This window comes from Cyanistes caeruleus, chromosome Z (assembly GCF_971803275.1).
Source record: "Cyanistes caeruleus chromosome Z, bCyaCae1.hap1.1, whole genome shotgun sequence".
Classification (NCBI taxonomy): domain Eukaryota; kingdom Metazoa; phylum Chordata; class Aves; order Passeriformes; family Paridae; genus Cyanistes; species Cyanistes caeruleus.
The window spans coordinates 7,757,021-7,770,795 of NC_141732.1; the positions used below are offsets into that span (position 1 = coordinate 7,757,021).

General features: G+C 50.2%; 1 protein-coding gene across 14 annotated transcripts in view; it reads right to left on the bottom strand.

Moving 5' to 3' along the window:
* The window catches only part of LOC111924468 (uncharacterized), a 74,727-nt gene that overhangs the window by 48,866 nt on the left and 12,086 nt on the right, over positions 1-13,775 (bottom strand). For 3 of the 14 annotated variants that reach the window (XM_086867736.1, XM_086867735.1, XM_086867734.1), the window contains 5 exons: positions 13,402-13,533; positions 10,082-10,213; positions 6,763-6,894; positions 3,443-3,574; positions 123-254 (listed from right to left, as the gene is read on the bottom strand). In XM_086867736.1, the coding sequence (XP_086723862.1) occupies positions 123-254; positions 3,443-3,574; positions 6,763-6,894; positions 10,082-10,213; positions 13,402-13,533 (660 nt within the window). The remainder of the gene's footprint in view (positions 1-122; positions 255-3,442; positions 3,575-6,762; positions 6,895-10,081; positions 10,214-13,401; positions 13,534-13,775) is intronic. The other 11 variants (XM_086867737.1, XM_086867741.1, XM_086867740.1 and 8 more) reach the window with 8 other exon arrangements.

Consider the following 13,775-nt stretch of genomic DNA (forward strand, 5'->3'; position numbering starts at 1 on the left):
GCTAGGTGCTGCCAGGACTCCAGCCCTCAGCACCCTCAGCCTCCAACAGCAAGCGCAGGCTGGCCAGAAACTTGCAGCTCTGCCCCGCACTAAAGACAGCTCCACCCAGAACTGGCACTTACTGTCTGGGATGGCTCCACCTCTTCGGTGAGCACAGCTCCACTCTTCTGCTCCTCTTGCTCAGTTTCCCCCTCTTTGGCTCCCTCTCCAGGTGCAGAGGGAGCCAGGGCTGAAACTGCTCTTGCTTCTGGGCTCTGTGCAAAGAGACAAGCACAAGGGACAGGCCGTTACTTATCACTTCCAACTTTCCTGCTTTTCACATCTACAGCCAACCTGCTCTACTCAGGAGAAATCATCAGCTTGCACAGCAAAGGGATTCTAAGTCACTCCCGTTAAATGAAAAAAAGGGCTAATTCAAGCCTACTGCATATGGCTCTGAATTCCATATTCCTCCTTGGCTACTAGCAGCAAGCAACATTCCCTGGGCAAAACAAGGCTTGTAGTTCTCTAAAGCCCTGACACAGAAAAGGAGGAAATAGCGCACAATGCCTTTGCAGTTCCTACTGGACATCTGCAAAGCTAAAAGTGTATGGGAATCTCATCCAGTGCTGGAAAAGTGCAGCAAAGCCTGTGCAGAAGTAACTTTCTTTGCTGGAGCAAGGGAATAAGGAACCGGCCTTCTCCCCCTAGCAAAACAAGCAACCAACAGATGAAAGAAAGTGTCACCTGCTCCAGTGTCTAATGTACTTGGAAGCAGGGAGGGGATCTTTGCCAGGGAAACGGCCCTTGTGGTGAGCACTGCCACGTAGGGATTGCTGGAAGTCTGCCTGATGCTCCCTCATCAGCCTGCCTGTCTGACACCAGCCTAAAGCTCCCTCCGCACCTCCTCACTGAACTTGTCCTTCTAGTGGTTGACATTTGCTAATTTTTCGTTTTCTGATTAATGTACTAAAGAGTGACGTTGCTTTTAGCACACGCTACAATCACCAGGAAACTTACTCCTTTCTTTTTTCTGGTTTTTTTTTTTTTTCGGGTGGGGGCGGGAGTTATGCATTAGGAGTAGGTTAAAACAGGTTGAAAACTTAGCCAGAAAAAAATAAACCTTATTATCAGGATTGCAAGTATAAGAAACCAGAATAAAACTCCTGGATACTTTTCCGGCCCCCTACCCAACTTTTTCTTCTCCTAACTGACTACGCAGACACAAAACTTGGGATGGTAAAGCAGAACTAACTATACACTAGACTTATATGAGTTTTTGTAGGGTGAGGAGGGGCGGTTTTGGTTATGGTAGGGAGACATGTTTAGAGAAAAGCAGGTTCTTGGTGTTTTTTCATTATCAGGAATTGCAGGAGCCCTGGAAAAATTTTGCTATCCTCATATCCCTCGCATTTTCACAGCTTTCTTACAAGGGTGTTTATGGGCTATGAACTCATGGGGAATTATTTTATGGATGAGTTGTTTAAAAGCAAAGGTTTTTCTTAGTTGGTTTTTGCAATCATCTCTGGAAACAGAGCCTTTTTTTCTTCTCTCCCTGGGTGCAAAGGATGTGCATCCCTCTCATCTCTTTCTCTCTGTAAAGTTTTGATGGGGTTACAGCTTCTTTAACATTTGCTTGGCTTTATTAAGGGATATTTTGGTTCAGATTTACAGTCTCAGTACTTCATCCCCCCCCCCTACTCTCATGAATTAAAGGAGATATTTTAGTATATTATTGTTTATTTCTATGGTACTACTGAAAGAATATTTTAGTCCTATTTGCCATTTTCTCATCCCTCTTTGATTTCAGCTTTGACTCATTCTTTCATTGACTTCAAGGTTTTTAGGTTGCTTTTTCCCATGTTGTCACTGTCCTTTTCTCTCCCTGCAGAGAAGAACAAGGTCTGGAGGTCTCATCTGCCTATCTGACAGGGTTCCATTTTTTATCTAGTGGCCGCAGCAGGCATGGTGCTGGATGTCAGGCCACTCGGGGCACCTCTCTGCCCTGGCAGGGGAAGTAGGCTCGGCCTGGAGCTGTCAAGCGCCACGCAGGACTCAGCGTCGGCAAGATGTCAGCAGCCGTGGCCAGGCCCAGCCTGGGGCCGGGCTCCTGCCGCCTCCATTCCTCGCCCAGGAGCCGCTGGCATCCGGCCCGGCCTCCCCCAGGCCGCCCAGGCCGTGGGCGAGCAGGGCCGGCCTCACCACACCTCTGCTACCTCCTGGGTCCGGAAGCAAAAGGGTCAGTTCCCAGGCTCGTGCATTGTACACTGGTGCATTCCCAGGGGCAGATTGAATTTTTCAGTGCTGTTGTAAAATGTTGTCACTTCCCACAACTTGATCACTATTGGCTTCTTTTAGGCACAGAGAAAGTGCCCAGCACCTTCTCACAAAGAAATCACTTTTCCCCTGTGTTCCTTACGTCTTTCCCCAAATAACCATTAAAATCACACTACCATAGTCATCCACAGCCTTCCCCAATGCCCTTGTCCTTCTCTGGACACGCTCCAGCCCCTCAATGACTTTCTGATCTCAGGGGCCCAGGACTGGACACAGCACTCCAGCTGCGGCCGCGGCGCTGCCCAGCACAGGGGGACGCTCACTGCCCTGCTCCTGCCGCCCCACTATTGCTCACACATGGCCAGCATGCCCCAGGCCTTCTTGGCCACCTGGGCCCAAGCTGGCTCACGTTCAGCTGCTGTTGAGTGGCTCCCCTGGGTGCTTTGGGCCCAGGCAGCCGCCCGGGCACCACGTTACACATTTGACTTCAAAGACAGCATCCAGAATTTGGAGACGCCTTTCCTGTTCTTAGCAACGCAAGACAGCACAAAAAGACTTGCAGAGTCACCCCAGAGCTGAGGCTTCAAAGCAGCTTTCAAAGCTGCAGTCATCACCACAAAATGGATCCACACAAGCTTGCTGCTTCTGCTTTTAGCCTCAGAGGAAGGCTTCAGAACCACGCAGTTTGTTTCCTTGGCCACATCAAACAAGAATCGCCTCCCCCAGGTTCATGGACCAGACAATCAGCGCCCAGCAGCAGCTTAAAAGAGGCCAAAAACAGATGGGCCAAGCGACTGTGTAAAAATGAAGAATTACTCCACACAACTGCAGAACACTTCCACTGGCCGTACACAGGGTTCCAAAACGGGAAAGCAAACCAACCAGACCTGCTGAGGCCCAGAACTCCCACCTGTGCCCTTGGCCATGGCATTGGAGGAGCCAAGAGACACAGCTGCACTGAGCCAAGCAGCCACATGCTCGCCCGCACATGAGCACCAGCGCTTTGGTGCCTCAGCACGACAGCTCAAAGCCCAATTCCCAGCTGTCTTGTGCTGGAGGGAATGGCTAGGTGCTGCCAGGACTCCAGCCCTCAGCACCCTCAGCCTCCAACAGCAAGCGCTGGCTGGCCAGAAACTTGCAGCTCTGCCCCGCACTAAAGACAGCTCCACCCAGAACTGGCACTTACTGTCTGGGATGGCTCCACCTCTTCGGTGAGCACAGCTCCACTCTTCTGCTCCTCTTGCTCAGTTTCCCCCTCTTTGGCTCCCTCTCCAGGTGCAGAGGGAGCCAGGGCTGAAACTGCTCTTGCTTCTGGGCTCTGTGCAAAGAGACAAGCACAAGGGACAGGCCGTTACTTATCACTTCCAACTTTCTTGCTTTTCACATCTACAGCCAACCTGCTCTACTCAGGAGAAATCATCAGCTTGCACAGCAAAGGGATTCTAAGTCACTCCCGTTAAATGAAAAAAAGGGCTAATTCAAGCCTACTGCATATGGCTCTGAATTCCATATTCCTCCTTGGCTACTAGCAGCAAGCAACATTCCCTGGGCAAAACAAGGCTTGTAGTTCTCTAAAGCCCTGACACAGAAAAGGAGGAAATAGCGCACAATGCCTTTGCAGTTCCTACTGGAGGCCTGCAAAGCTAAAAGTGTATGGGAATCTCATCCAGTGCTGGAAAAGTGCAGCAAAGCCTGTGCAGAAGTAACTTTCTTTGCTGGAGCAAGGGAATAAGGAACCGGCCTTCTCCCCCTAGCAAAACAAGCAACCAACAGATGAAAGAAAGTGTCACCTGCTCCAGTGTCTAATGTACTTGGAAGCAGGGAGGGATCTTTGCCAGGGAAACGGCCCTTGTGGTGAGCACTGCCACGTAGGGATTGCTGGAAGTCTGCCTGATGCTCCCTCATCAGCCTGCCTGTCTGACACCAGCCTAAAGCTCCCTCCGCACCTCCTCACTGAACTTGTCCTTCTAGTGGTTGACATTTGCTAATTTTTCGTTTTCTGATTAATGTACTAAAGAGTGACGTTGCTTTTAGCACACGCTACAATCACCAGGAAACTTACTCCTTTCTTTTTTCTGGTTTTTTTTTTTTTTTGGGTGGGGGCGGGAGTTATGCATTAGGAGTAGGTTAAAACAGGTTGAAAACTTAGCCAGAAAAAAATAAACCTTATTATCAGGAGTCGCAAGTATAAGAAACCAGAATAAAACTCCTGGATACTTTTCCGGCCCCCTACCCAACTTTTTCTTCTCCTAACTGACTACGCAGACACAAAACTTGGGATGGTAAAGCAGAACTAACTATACACTAGACTTATATGAGTTTTTGTAGGGTGAGGAGGGGCGGTTTTGGTTATGGTAGGGAGACATGTTTAGAGAAAAGCAGGTTCTTGGTGTTTTTTCATTATCAGGAATTGCAGGAGCCCTGGAAAAATTTTGCTATCCTCATATCCCTCGCATTTTCACAGCTTTCTTACAAGGGTGTTTATGGGCTATGAACTCATGGGGAATTATTTTATGGATGAGTTGTTTAAAAGCAAAGGTTTTTCTTAGTTGGTTTTTGCAATCATCTCTGGAAACAGAGCCTTTTTTTCTTCTCTCCCTGGGTGCAAAGGATGTGCATCCCTCTCATCTCTTTCTCTCTGTAAAGTTTTGATGGGGTTACAGCTTCTTTAACATTTGCTTGGCTTTATTAAGGGATATTTTGGTTCAGATTTACAGTCTCAGTACTTCATCCCCCCCCCCTACTCTCATGAATTAAAGGAGATATTTTAGTATATTATTGTTTATTTCTATGGTACTACTGAAAGAATATTTTAGTCCTATTTGCCATTTTCTCATCCCTCTTTGATTTCAGCTTTGACTCATTCTTTCATTGACTTCAAGGTTTTTAGGTTGCTTTTTCCCATGTTGTCACTGTCCTTTTCTCTCCCTGCAGAGAAGAACAAGGTCTGGAGGTCTCATCTGCCTATCTGACAGGGTTCCATTTTTTATCTAGTAGCCGCAGCAGGCATGGTGCTGGATGTCAGGCCACTCGGGGCACCTCTCTGCCCTGGCAGGGGAAGTAGGCTCGGCCTGGAGCTGTCAAGCGCCACGCAGGACTCAGCGTCGGCAAGATGTCAGCAGCCGTGGCCAGGCCCAGCCTGGGGCCGGGCTCCTGCCGCCTCCATTCCTCGCCCAGGAGCCGCTGGCATCCGGCCCGGCCTCCCCCAGGCCGCCCAGGCCGTGGGCGAGCAGGGCCGGCCTCACCACACCTCTGCTACCTCCTGGGTCCGGAAGCAAAAGGGTCAGTTCCCAGGCTCGTGCATTGTACACTGGTGCATTCCCAGGGGCAGATTGAATTTTTCAGTGCTGTTGTAAAATGTTGTCACTTCCCACAACTTGATCACTATTGGCTTCTTTTAGGCACAGAGAAAGTGCCCAGGACCTTCTCACAAAGAAATCACTTTTCCCCTGTGTTCCTTACGTCTTTCCCCAAATAACCATTAAAATCACACTACCATAGTCATCCACAGCCTTCCCCAATGCCCTTGTCCTTCTCTGGACACGCTCCAGCCCCTCAATGACTTTCTGATCTCAGGGGCCCAGGACTGGACACAGCACTCCAGCTGCGGCCGCGGCGCTGCCCAGCACAGGGGGACGCTCACTGCCCTGCTCCTGCCGCCCCACTATTGCTCACACATGGCCAGCATGCCCCAGGCCTTCTTGGCCACCTGGGCCCAAGCTGGCTCACGTTCAGCTGCTGTTGAGTGGCTCCCCTGGGTGCTTTGGGCCCAGGCAGCCGCCCGGGCACCACGTTACACATTTGACTTCAAAGACAGCATCCAGAATTTGGAGACGCCTTTCCTGTTCTTAGCAACGCAAGACAGCACAAAAAGACTTGCAGAGTCACCCCAGAGCTGAGGCTTCAAAGCAGCTTTCAAAGCTGCAGTCATCACCACAAAATGGATCCACACAAGCTTGCTGCTTCTGCTTTTAGCCTCAGAGGAAGGCTTCAGAACCACGCAGTTTGTTTCCTTGGCCACATCAAACAAGAATCGCCTCCCCCAGGTTCATGGACCAGACAATCAGCGCCCAGCAGCAGCTTTAAAGAGGCCAAAAACAGATGGGCCAAGCGACTGTGTAAAAATGAAGAATTACTCCACACAACTGCAGAACACTTCCACTGGCCGTACACAGGGTTCCAAAACGGGAAAGCAAACCAACCAGACCTGCTGAGGCCCAGAACTCCCACCTGTGCCCTTGGCCATGGCATTGGAGGAGCCAAGAGACACAGCTGCACTGAGCCAAGCAGCCACATGCTCGCCCGCACATGAGCACCAGCGCTTTGGTGCCTCAGCACGACAGCTCAAAGCCCAATTCCCAGCTGTCTTGTGCTGGAGGGAATGGCTAGGTGCTGCCAGGACTCCAGCCCTCAGCACCCTCAGCCTCCAACAGCAAGCGCTGGCTGGCCAGAAACTTGCAGCTCTGCCCCGCACTAAAGACAGCTCCACCCAGAACTGGCACTTACTGTCTGGGATGGCTCCACCTCTTCGGTGAGCACAGCTCCACTCTTCTGCTCCTCTTGCTCAGTTTCCCCCTCTTTGGCTCCCTCTCCAGGTGCAGAGGGAGCCAGGGCTGAAACTGCTCTTGCTTCTGGGCTCTGTGCAAAGAGACAAGCACAAGGGACAGGCCGTTACTTATCACTTCCAACTTTCTTGCTTTTCACATCTACAGCCAACCTGCTCTACTCAGGAGAAATCATCAGCTTGCACAGCAAAGGGATTCTAAGTCACTCCCGTTAAATGAAAAAAAGGGCTAATTCAAGCCTACTGCATATGGCTCTGAATTCCATATTCCTCCTTGGCTACTAGCAGCAAGCAACATTCCCTGGGCAAAACAAGGCTTGTAGTTCTCTAAAGCCCTGACACAGAAAAGGAGGAAATAGCGCACAATGCCTTTGCAGTTCCTACTGGACATCTGCAAAGCTAAAAGTGTATGGGAATCTCATCCAGTGCTGGAAAAGTGCAGCAAAGCCTGTGCAGAAGTAACTTTCTTTGCTGGAGCAAGGGAATAAGGAACCGGCCTTCTCCCCCTAGCAAAACAAGCAACCAACAGATGAAAGAAAGTGTCACCTGCTCCAGTGTCTAATGTACTTGGAAGCAGGGAGGGGATCTTTGCCAGGGAAACGGCCCTTGTGGTGAGCACTGCCACGTAGGGATTGCTGGAAGTCTGCCTGATGCTCCCTCATCAGCCTGCCTGTCTGACACCAGCCTAAAGCTCCCTCCGCACCTCCTCACTGAACTTGTCCTTCTAGTGGTTGACATTTGCTAATTTTTCGTTTTCTGATTAATGTACTAAAGAGTGACGTTGCTTTTAGCACACGCTACAATCACCAGGAAACTTACTCCTTTCTTTTTTCTGTTTTTTTTTTTTTTTCGGGTGGGGGCGGGAGTTATGCATTAGGAGTAGGTTAAAACAGGTTGAAAACTTAGCCAGAAAAAAATAAACCTTATTATCAGGATTGCAAGTATAAGAAACCAGAATAAAACTCCTGGATACTTTTCCGGCCCCCTACCCAACTTTTTCTTCTCCTAACTGACTACGCAGACACAAAACTTGGGATGGTAAAGCAGAACTAACTATACACTAGACTTATATGAGTTTTTGTAGGGTGAGGAGGGGCGGTTTTGGTTATGGTAGGGAGACATGTTTAGAGAAAAGCAGGTTCTTGGTGTTTTTTCATTATCAGGAATTGCAGGAGCCCTGGAAAAATTTTGCTATCCTCATATCCCTCGCATTTTCACAGCTTTCTTACAAGGGTGTTTATGGGCTATGAACTCATGGGGAATTATTTTATGGATGAGTTGTTTAAAAGCAAAGGTTTTTCTTAGTTGGTTTTTGCAATCATCTCTGGAAACAGAGCCTTTTTTTCTTCTCTCCCTGGGTGCAAAGGATGTGCATCCCTCTCATCTCTTTCTCTCTGTAAAGTTTTGATGGGGTTACAGCTTCTTTAACATTTGCTTGGCTTTATTAAGGGATATTTTGGTTCAGATTTACAGTCTCAGTACTTCATCCCCCCCCCCACTCTCATGAATTAAAGGAGATATTTTAGTATATTATTGTTTATTTCTATGGTACTACTGAAAGAATATTTTAGTCCTATTTGCCATTTTCTCATCCCTCTTTGATTTCAGCTTTGACTCATTCTTTCATTGACTTCAAGGTTTTTAGGTTGCTTTTTCCCATGTTGTCACTGTCCTTTTCTCTCCCTGCAGAGAAGAACAAGGTCTGGAGGTCTCATCTGCCTATCTGACAGGGTTCCATTTTTTATCTAGTAGCCGCAGCAGGCATGGTGCTGGATGTCAGGCCACTCGGGGCACCTCTCTGCCCTGGCAGGGGAAGTAGGCTCGGCCTGGAGCTGTCAAGCGCCACGCAGGACTCAGCGTCGGCAAGATGTCAGCAGCCGTGGCCAGGCCCAGCCTGGGGCCGGGCTCCTGCCGCCTCCATTCCTCGCCCAGGAGCCGCTGGCATCCGGCCCGGCCTCCCCCAGGCCGCCCAGGCCGTGGGCGAGCAGGGCCGGCCTCACCACACCTCTGCTACCTCCTGGGTCCGGAAGCAAAAGGGTCAGTTCCCAGGCTCGTGCATTGTACACTGGTGCATTCCCAGGGGCAGATTGAATTTTTCAGTGCTGTTGTAAAATGTTGTCACTTCCCACAACTTGATCACTATTGGCTTCTTTTAGGCACAGAGAAAGTGCCCAGCACCTTCTCACAAAGAAATCACTTTTCCCCTGTGTTCCTTACGTCTTTCCCCAAATAACCATTAAAATCACACTACCATAGTCATCCACAGCCTTCCCCAATGCCCTTGTCCTTCTCTGGACACGCTCCAGCCCCTCAATGACTTTCTGATCTCAGGGGCCCAGGACTGGACACAGCACTCCAGCTGCGGCCGCGGCGCTGCCCAGCACAGGGGGACGCTCACTGCCCTGCTCCTGCCGCCCCACTATTGCTCACACATGGCCAGCATGCCCCAGGCCTTCTTGGCCACCTGGGCCCAAGCTGGCTCACATTCAGCTGCTGTTGAGTGGCTCCCCTGGGTGCTTTGGGCCCAGGCAGCCTCCCGGGCACCACGTTACACATTTGACTTCAAAGACAGCATCCAGAATTTGGAGACGCCTTTCCTGTTCTTAGCAACGCAAGACAGCACAAAAAGACTTGCAGAGTCACCCCAGAGCTGAGGCTTCAAAGCAGCTTTCAAAGCTGCAGTCATCACCACAAAATGGATCCACACAAGCTTGCTGCTTCTGCTTTTAGCCTCAGAGGAAGGCTTCAGAACCACGCAGTTTGTTTCCTTGGCCACATCAAACAAGAATCGCCTCCCCCAGGTTCATGGACCAGACAATCAGCGCCCAGCAGCAGCTTAAAAGAGGCCAAAAACAGATGGGCCAAGCGACTGTGTAAAAATGAAGAATTACTCCACACAACTGCAGAACACTTCCACTGGCCGTACACAGGGTTCCAAAACGGGAAAGCAAACCAACCAGACCTGCTGAGGCCCAGAACTCCCACCTGTGCCCTTGGCCATGGCATTGGAGGAGCCAAGAGACACAGCTGCACTGAGCCAAGCAGCCACATGCTCGCCCGCACATGAGCACCAGCGCTTTGGTGCCTCAGCACGACAGCTCAAAGCCCAATTCCCAGCTGTCTTGTGCTGGAGGGAATGGCTAGGTGCTGCCAGGACTCCAGCCCTCAGCACCCTCAGCCTCCAACAGCAAGCGCTGGCTGGCCAGAAACTTGCAGCTCTGCCCCGCACTAAAGACAGCTCCACCCAGAACTGGCACTTACTGTCTGGGATGGCTCCACCTCTTCGGTGAGCACAGCTCCACTCTTCTGCTCCTCTTGCTCAGTTTCCCCCTCTTTGGCTCCCTCTCCAGGTGCAGAGGGAGCCAGGGCTGAAACTGCTCTTGCTTCTGGGCTCTGTGCAAAGAGACAAGCACAAGGGACAGGCCGTTACTTATCACTTCCAACTTTCTTGCTTTTCACATCTACAGCCAACCTGCTCTACTCAGGAGAAATCATCAGCTTGCACAGCAAAGGGATTCTAAGTCACTCCCGTTAAATGAAAAAAAGGGCTAATTCAAGCCTACTGCATATGGCTCTGAATTCCATATTCCTCCTTGGCTACTAGCAGCAAGCAACATTCCCTGGGCAAAACAAGGCTTGTAGTTCTCTAAAGCCCTGACACAGAAAAGGAGGAAATAGCGCACAATGCCTTTGCAGTTCCTACTGGACATCTGCAAAGCTAAAAGTGTATGGGAATCTCATCCAGTGCTGGAAAAGTGCAGCAAAGCCTGTGCAGAAGTAACTTTCTTTGCTGGAGCAAGGGAATAAGGAACCGGCCTTCTCCCCCTAGCAAAACAAGCAACCAACAGATGAAAGAAAGTGTCACCTGCTCCAGTGTCTAATGTACTTGGAAGCAGGGAGGGGATCTTTGCCAGGGAAACGGCCCTTGTGGTGAGCACTGCCACGTAGGGATTGCTGGAAGTCTGCCTGATGCTCCCTCATCAGCCTGCCTGTCTGACACCAGCCTAAAGCTCCCTCCGCACCTCCTCACTGAACTTGTCCTTCTAGTGGTTGACATTTGCTAATTTTTCGTTTTCTGATTAATGTACTAAAGAGTGACGTTGCTTTTAGCACACGCTACAATCACCAGGAAACTTACTCCTTTCTTTTTTCTGGTTTTTTTTTTTTTTCGGGTGGGGGCGGGAGTTATGCATTAGGAGTAGGTTAAAACAGGTTGAAAACTTAGCCAGAAAAAAATAAACCTTATTATCAGGATTGCAAGTATAAGAAACCAGAATAAAACTCCTGGATACTTTTCCGGCCCCCTACCCAACTTTTTCTTCTCCTAACTGACTACGCAGACACAAAACTTGGGATGGTAAAGCAGAACTAACTATACACTAGACTTATATGAGTTTTTGTAGGGTGAGGAGGGGCGGTTTTGGTTATGGTAGGGAGACATGTTTAGAGAAAAGCAGGTTCTTGGTGTTTTTTCATTATCAGGAATTGCAGGAGCCCTGGAAAAATTTTGCTATCCTCATATCCCTCGCATTTTCACAGCTTTCTTACAAGGGTGTTTATGGGCTATGAACTCATGGGGAATTATTTTATGGATGAGTTGTTTAAAAGCAAAGGTTTTTCTTAGTTGGTTTTTGCAATCATCTCTGGAAACAGAGCCTTTTTTTCTTCTCTCCCTGGGTGCAAAGGATGTGCATCCCTCTCATCTCTTTCTCTCTGTAAAGTTTTGATGGGGTTACAGCTTCTTTAACATTTGCTTGGCTTTATTAAGGGATATTTTGGTTCAGATTTACAGTCTCAGTACTTCATCCCCCCCCCCTACTCTCATGAATTAAAGGAGATATTTTAGTATATTATTGTTTATTTCTATGGTACTACTGAAAGAATATTTTAGTCCTATTTGCCATTTTCTCATCCCTCTTTGATTTCAGCTTTGACTCATTCTTTCATTGACTTCAAGGTTTTTAGGTTGCTTTTTCCCATGTTGTCACTGTCCTTTTCTCTCCCTGCAGAGAAGAACAAGGTCTGGAGGTCTCATCTGCCTATCTGACAGGGTTCCATTTTTTATCTAGTAGCCGCAGCAGGCATGGTGCTGGATGTCAGGCCACTCGGGGCACCTCTCTGCCCTGGCAGGGGAAGTAGGCTCGGCCTGGAGCTGTCAAGCGCCACGCAGGACTCAGCGTCGGCAAGATGTCAGCAGCCGTGGCCAGGCCCAGCCTGGGGCCGGGCTCCTGCCGCCTCCATTCCTCGCCCAGGAGCCGCTGGCATCCGGCCCGGCCTCCCCCAGGCCGCCCAGGCCGTGGGCGAGCAGGGCCGGCCTCACCACACCTCTGCTACCTCCTGGGTCCGGAAGCAAAAGGGTCAGTTCCCAGGCTCGTGCATTGTACACTGGTGCATTCCCAGGGGCAGATTGAATTTTTCAGTGCTGTTGTAAAATGTTGTCACTTCCCACAACTTGATCACTATTGGCTTCTTTTAGGCACAGAGAAAGTGCCCAGGACCTTCTCACAAAGAAATCACTTTTCCCCTGTGTTCCTTACGTCTTTCCCCAAATAACCATTAAAATCACACTACCATAGTCATCCACAGCCTTCCCCAATGCCCTTGTCCTTCTCTGGACACGCTCCAGCCCCTCAATGACTTTCTGATCTCAGGGGCCCAGGACTGGACACAGCACTCCAGCTGCGGCCGCGGCGCTGCCCAGCACAGGGGGACGCTCACTGCCCTGCTCCTGCCGCCCCACTATTGCTCACACATGGCCAGCATGCCCCAGGCCTTCTTGGCCACCTGGGCCCAAGCTGGCTCACGTTCAGCTGCTGTTGAGTGGCTCCCCTGGGTGCTTTGGGCCCAGGCAGCCGCCCGGGCACCACGTTACACATTTGACTTCAAAGACAGCATCCAGAATTTGGAGACGCCTTTCCTGTTCTTAGCAACGCAAGACAGCACAAAAAGACTTGCAGAGTCACCCCAGAGCTGAGGCTTCAAAGCAGCTTTCAAAGCTGCAGTCATCACCACAAAATGGATCCACACAAGCTTGCTGCTTCTGCTTTTAGCCTCAGAGGAAGGCTTCAGAACCACGCAGTTTGTTTCCTTGGCCACATCAAACAAGAATCGCCTCCCCCAGGTTCATGGACCAGACAATCAGCGCCCAGCAGCAGCTTAAAAGAGGCCAAAAACAGATGGGCCAAGCGACTGTGTAAAAATGAAGAATTACTCCACACAACTGCAGAACACTTCCACTGGCCGTACACAGGGTTCCAAAACGGGAAAGCAAACCAACCAGACCTGCTGAGGCCCAGAACTCCCACCTGTGCCCTTGGCCATGGCATTGGAGGAGCCAAGAGACACAGCTGCACTGAGCCAAGCAGCCACATGCTCGCCCGCACATGAGCACCAGCGCTTTGGTGCCTCAGCACGACAGCTCAAAGCCCAATTCCCAGCTGTCTTGTGCTGGAGGGAATGGCTAGGTGCTGCCAGGACTCCAGCCCTCAGCACCCTCAGCCTCCAACAGCAAGCGCAGGCTGGCCAGAAACTTGCAGCTCTGCCCCGCACTAAAGACAGCTCCACCCAGAACTGGCACTTACTGTCTGGGATGGCTCCACCTCTTCGGTGAGCACAGCTCCACTCTTCTGCTCCTCTTGCTCAGTTTCCCCCTCTTTGGCTCCCTCTCCAGGTGCAGAGGGAGCCAGGGCTGAAACTGCTCTTGCTTCTGGGCTCTGTGCAAAGAGACAAGCACAAGGGACAGGCCGTTACTTATCACTTCCAACTTTCCTGCTTTTCACATCTACAGCCAACCTGCTCTACTCAGGAGAAATCATCAGCTTGCACAGCAAAGGGATTCTAAGTCACTCCCGTTAAATGAAAAAAAGGGCTAATTCAAGCCTACTGCATATGGCTCTGAATTCCATATTCCTCCTTGGCTACTAGCAGCAAGCAACATTCCCTGGGCAAAACAAGG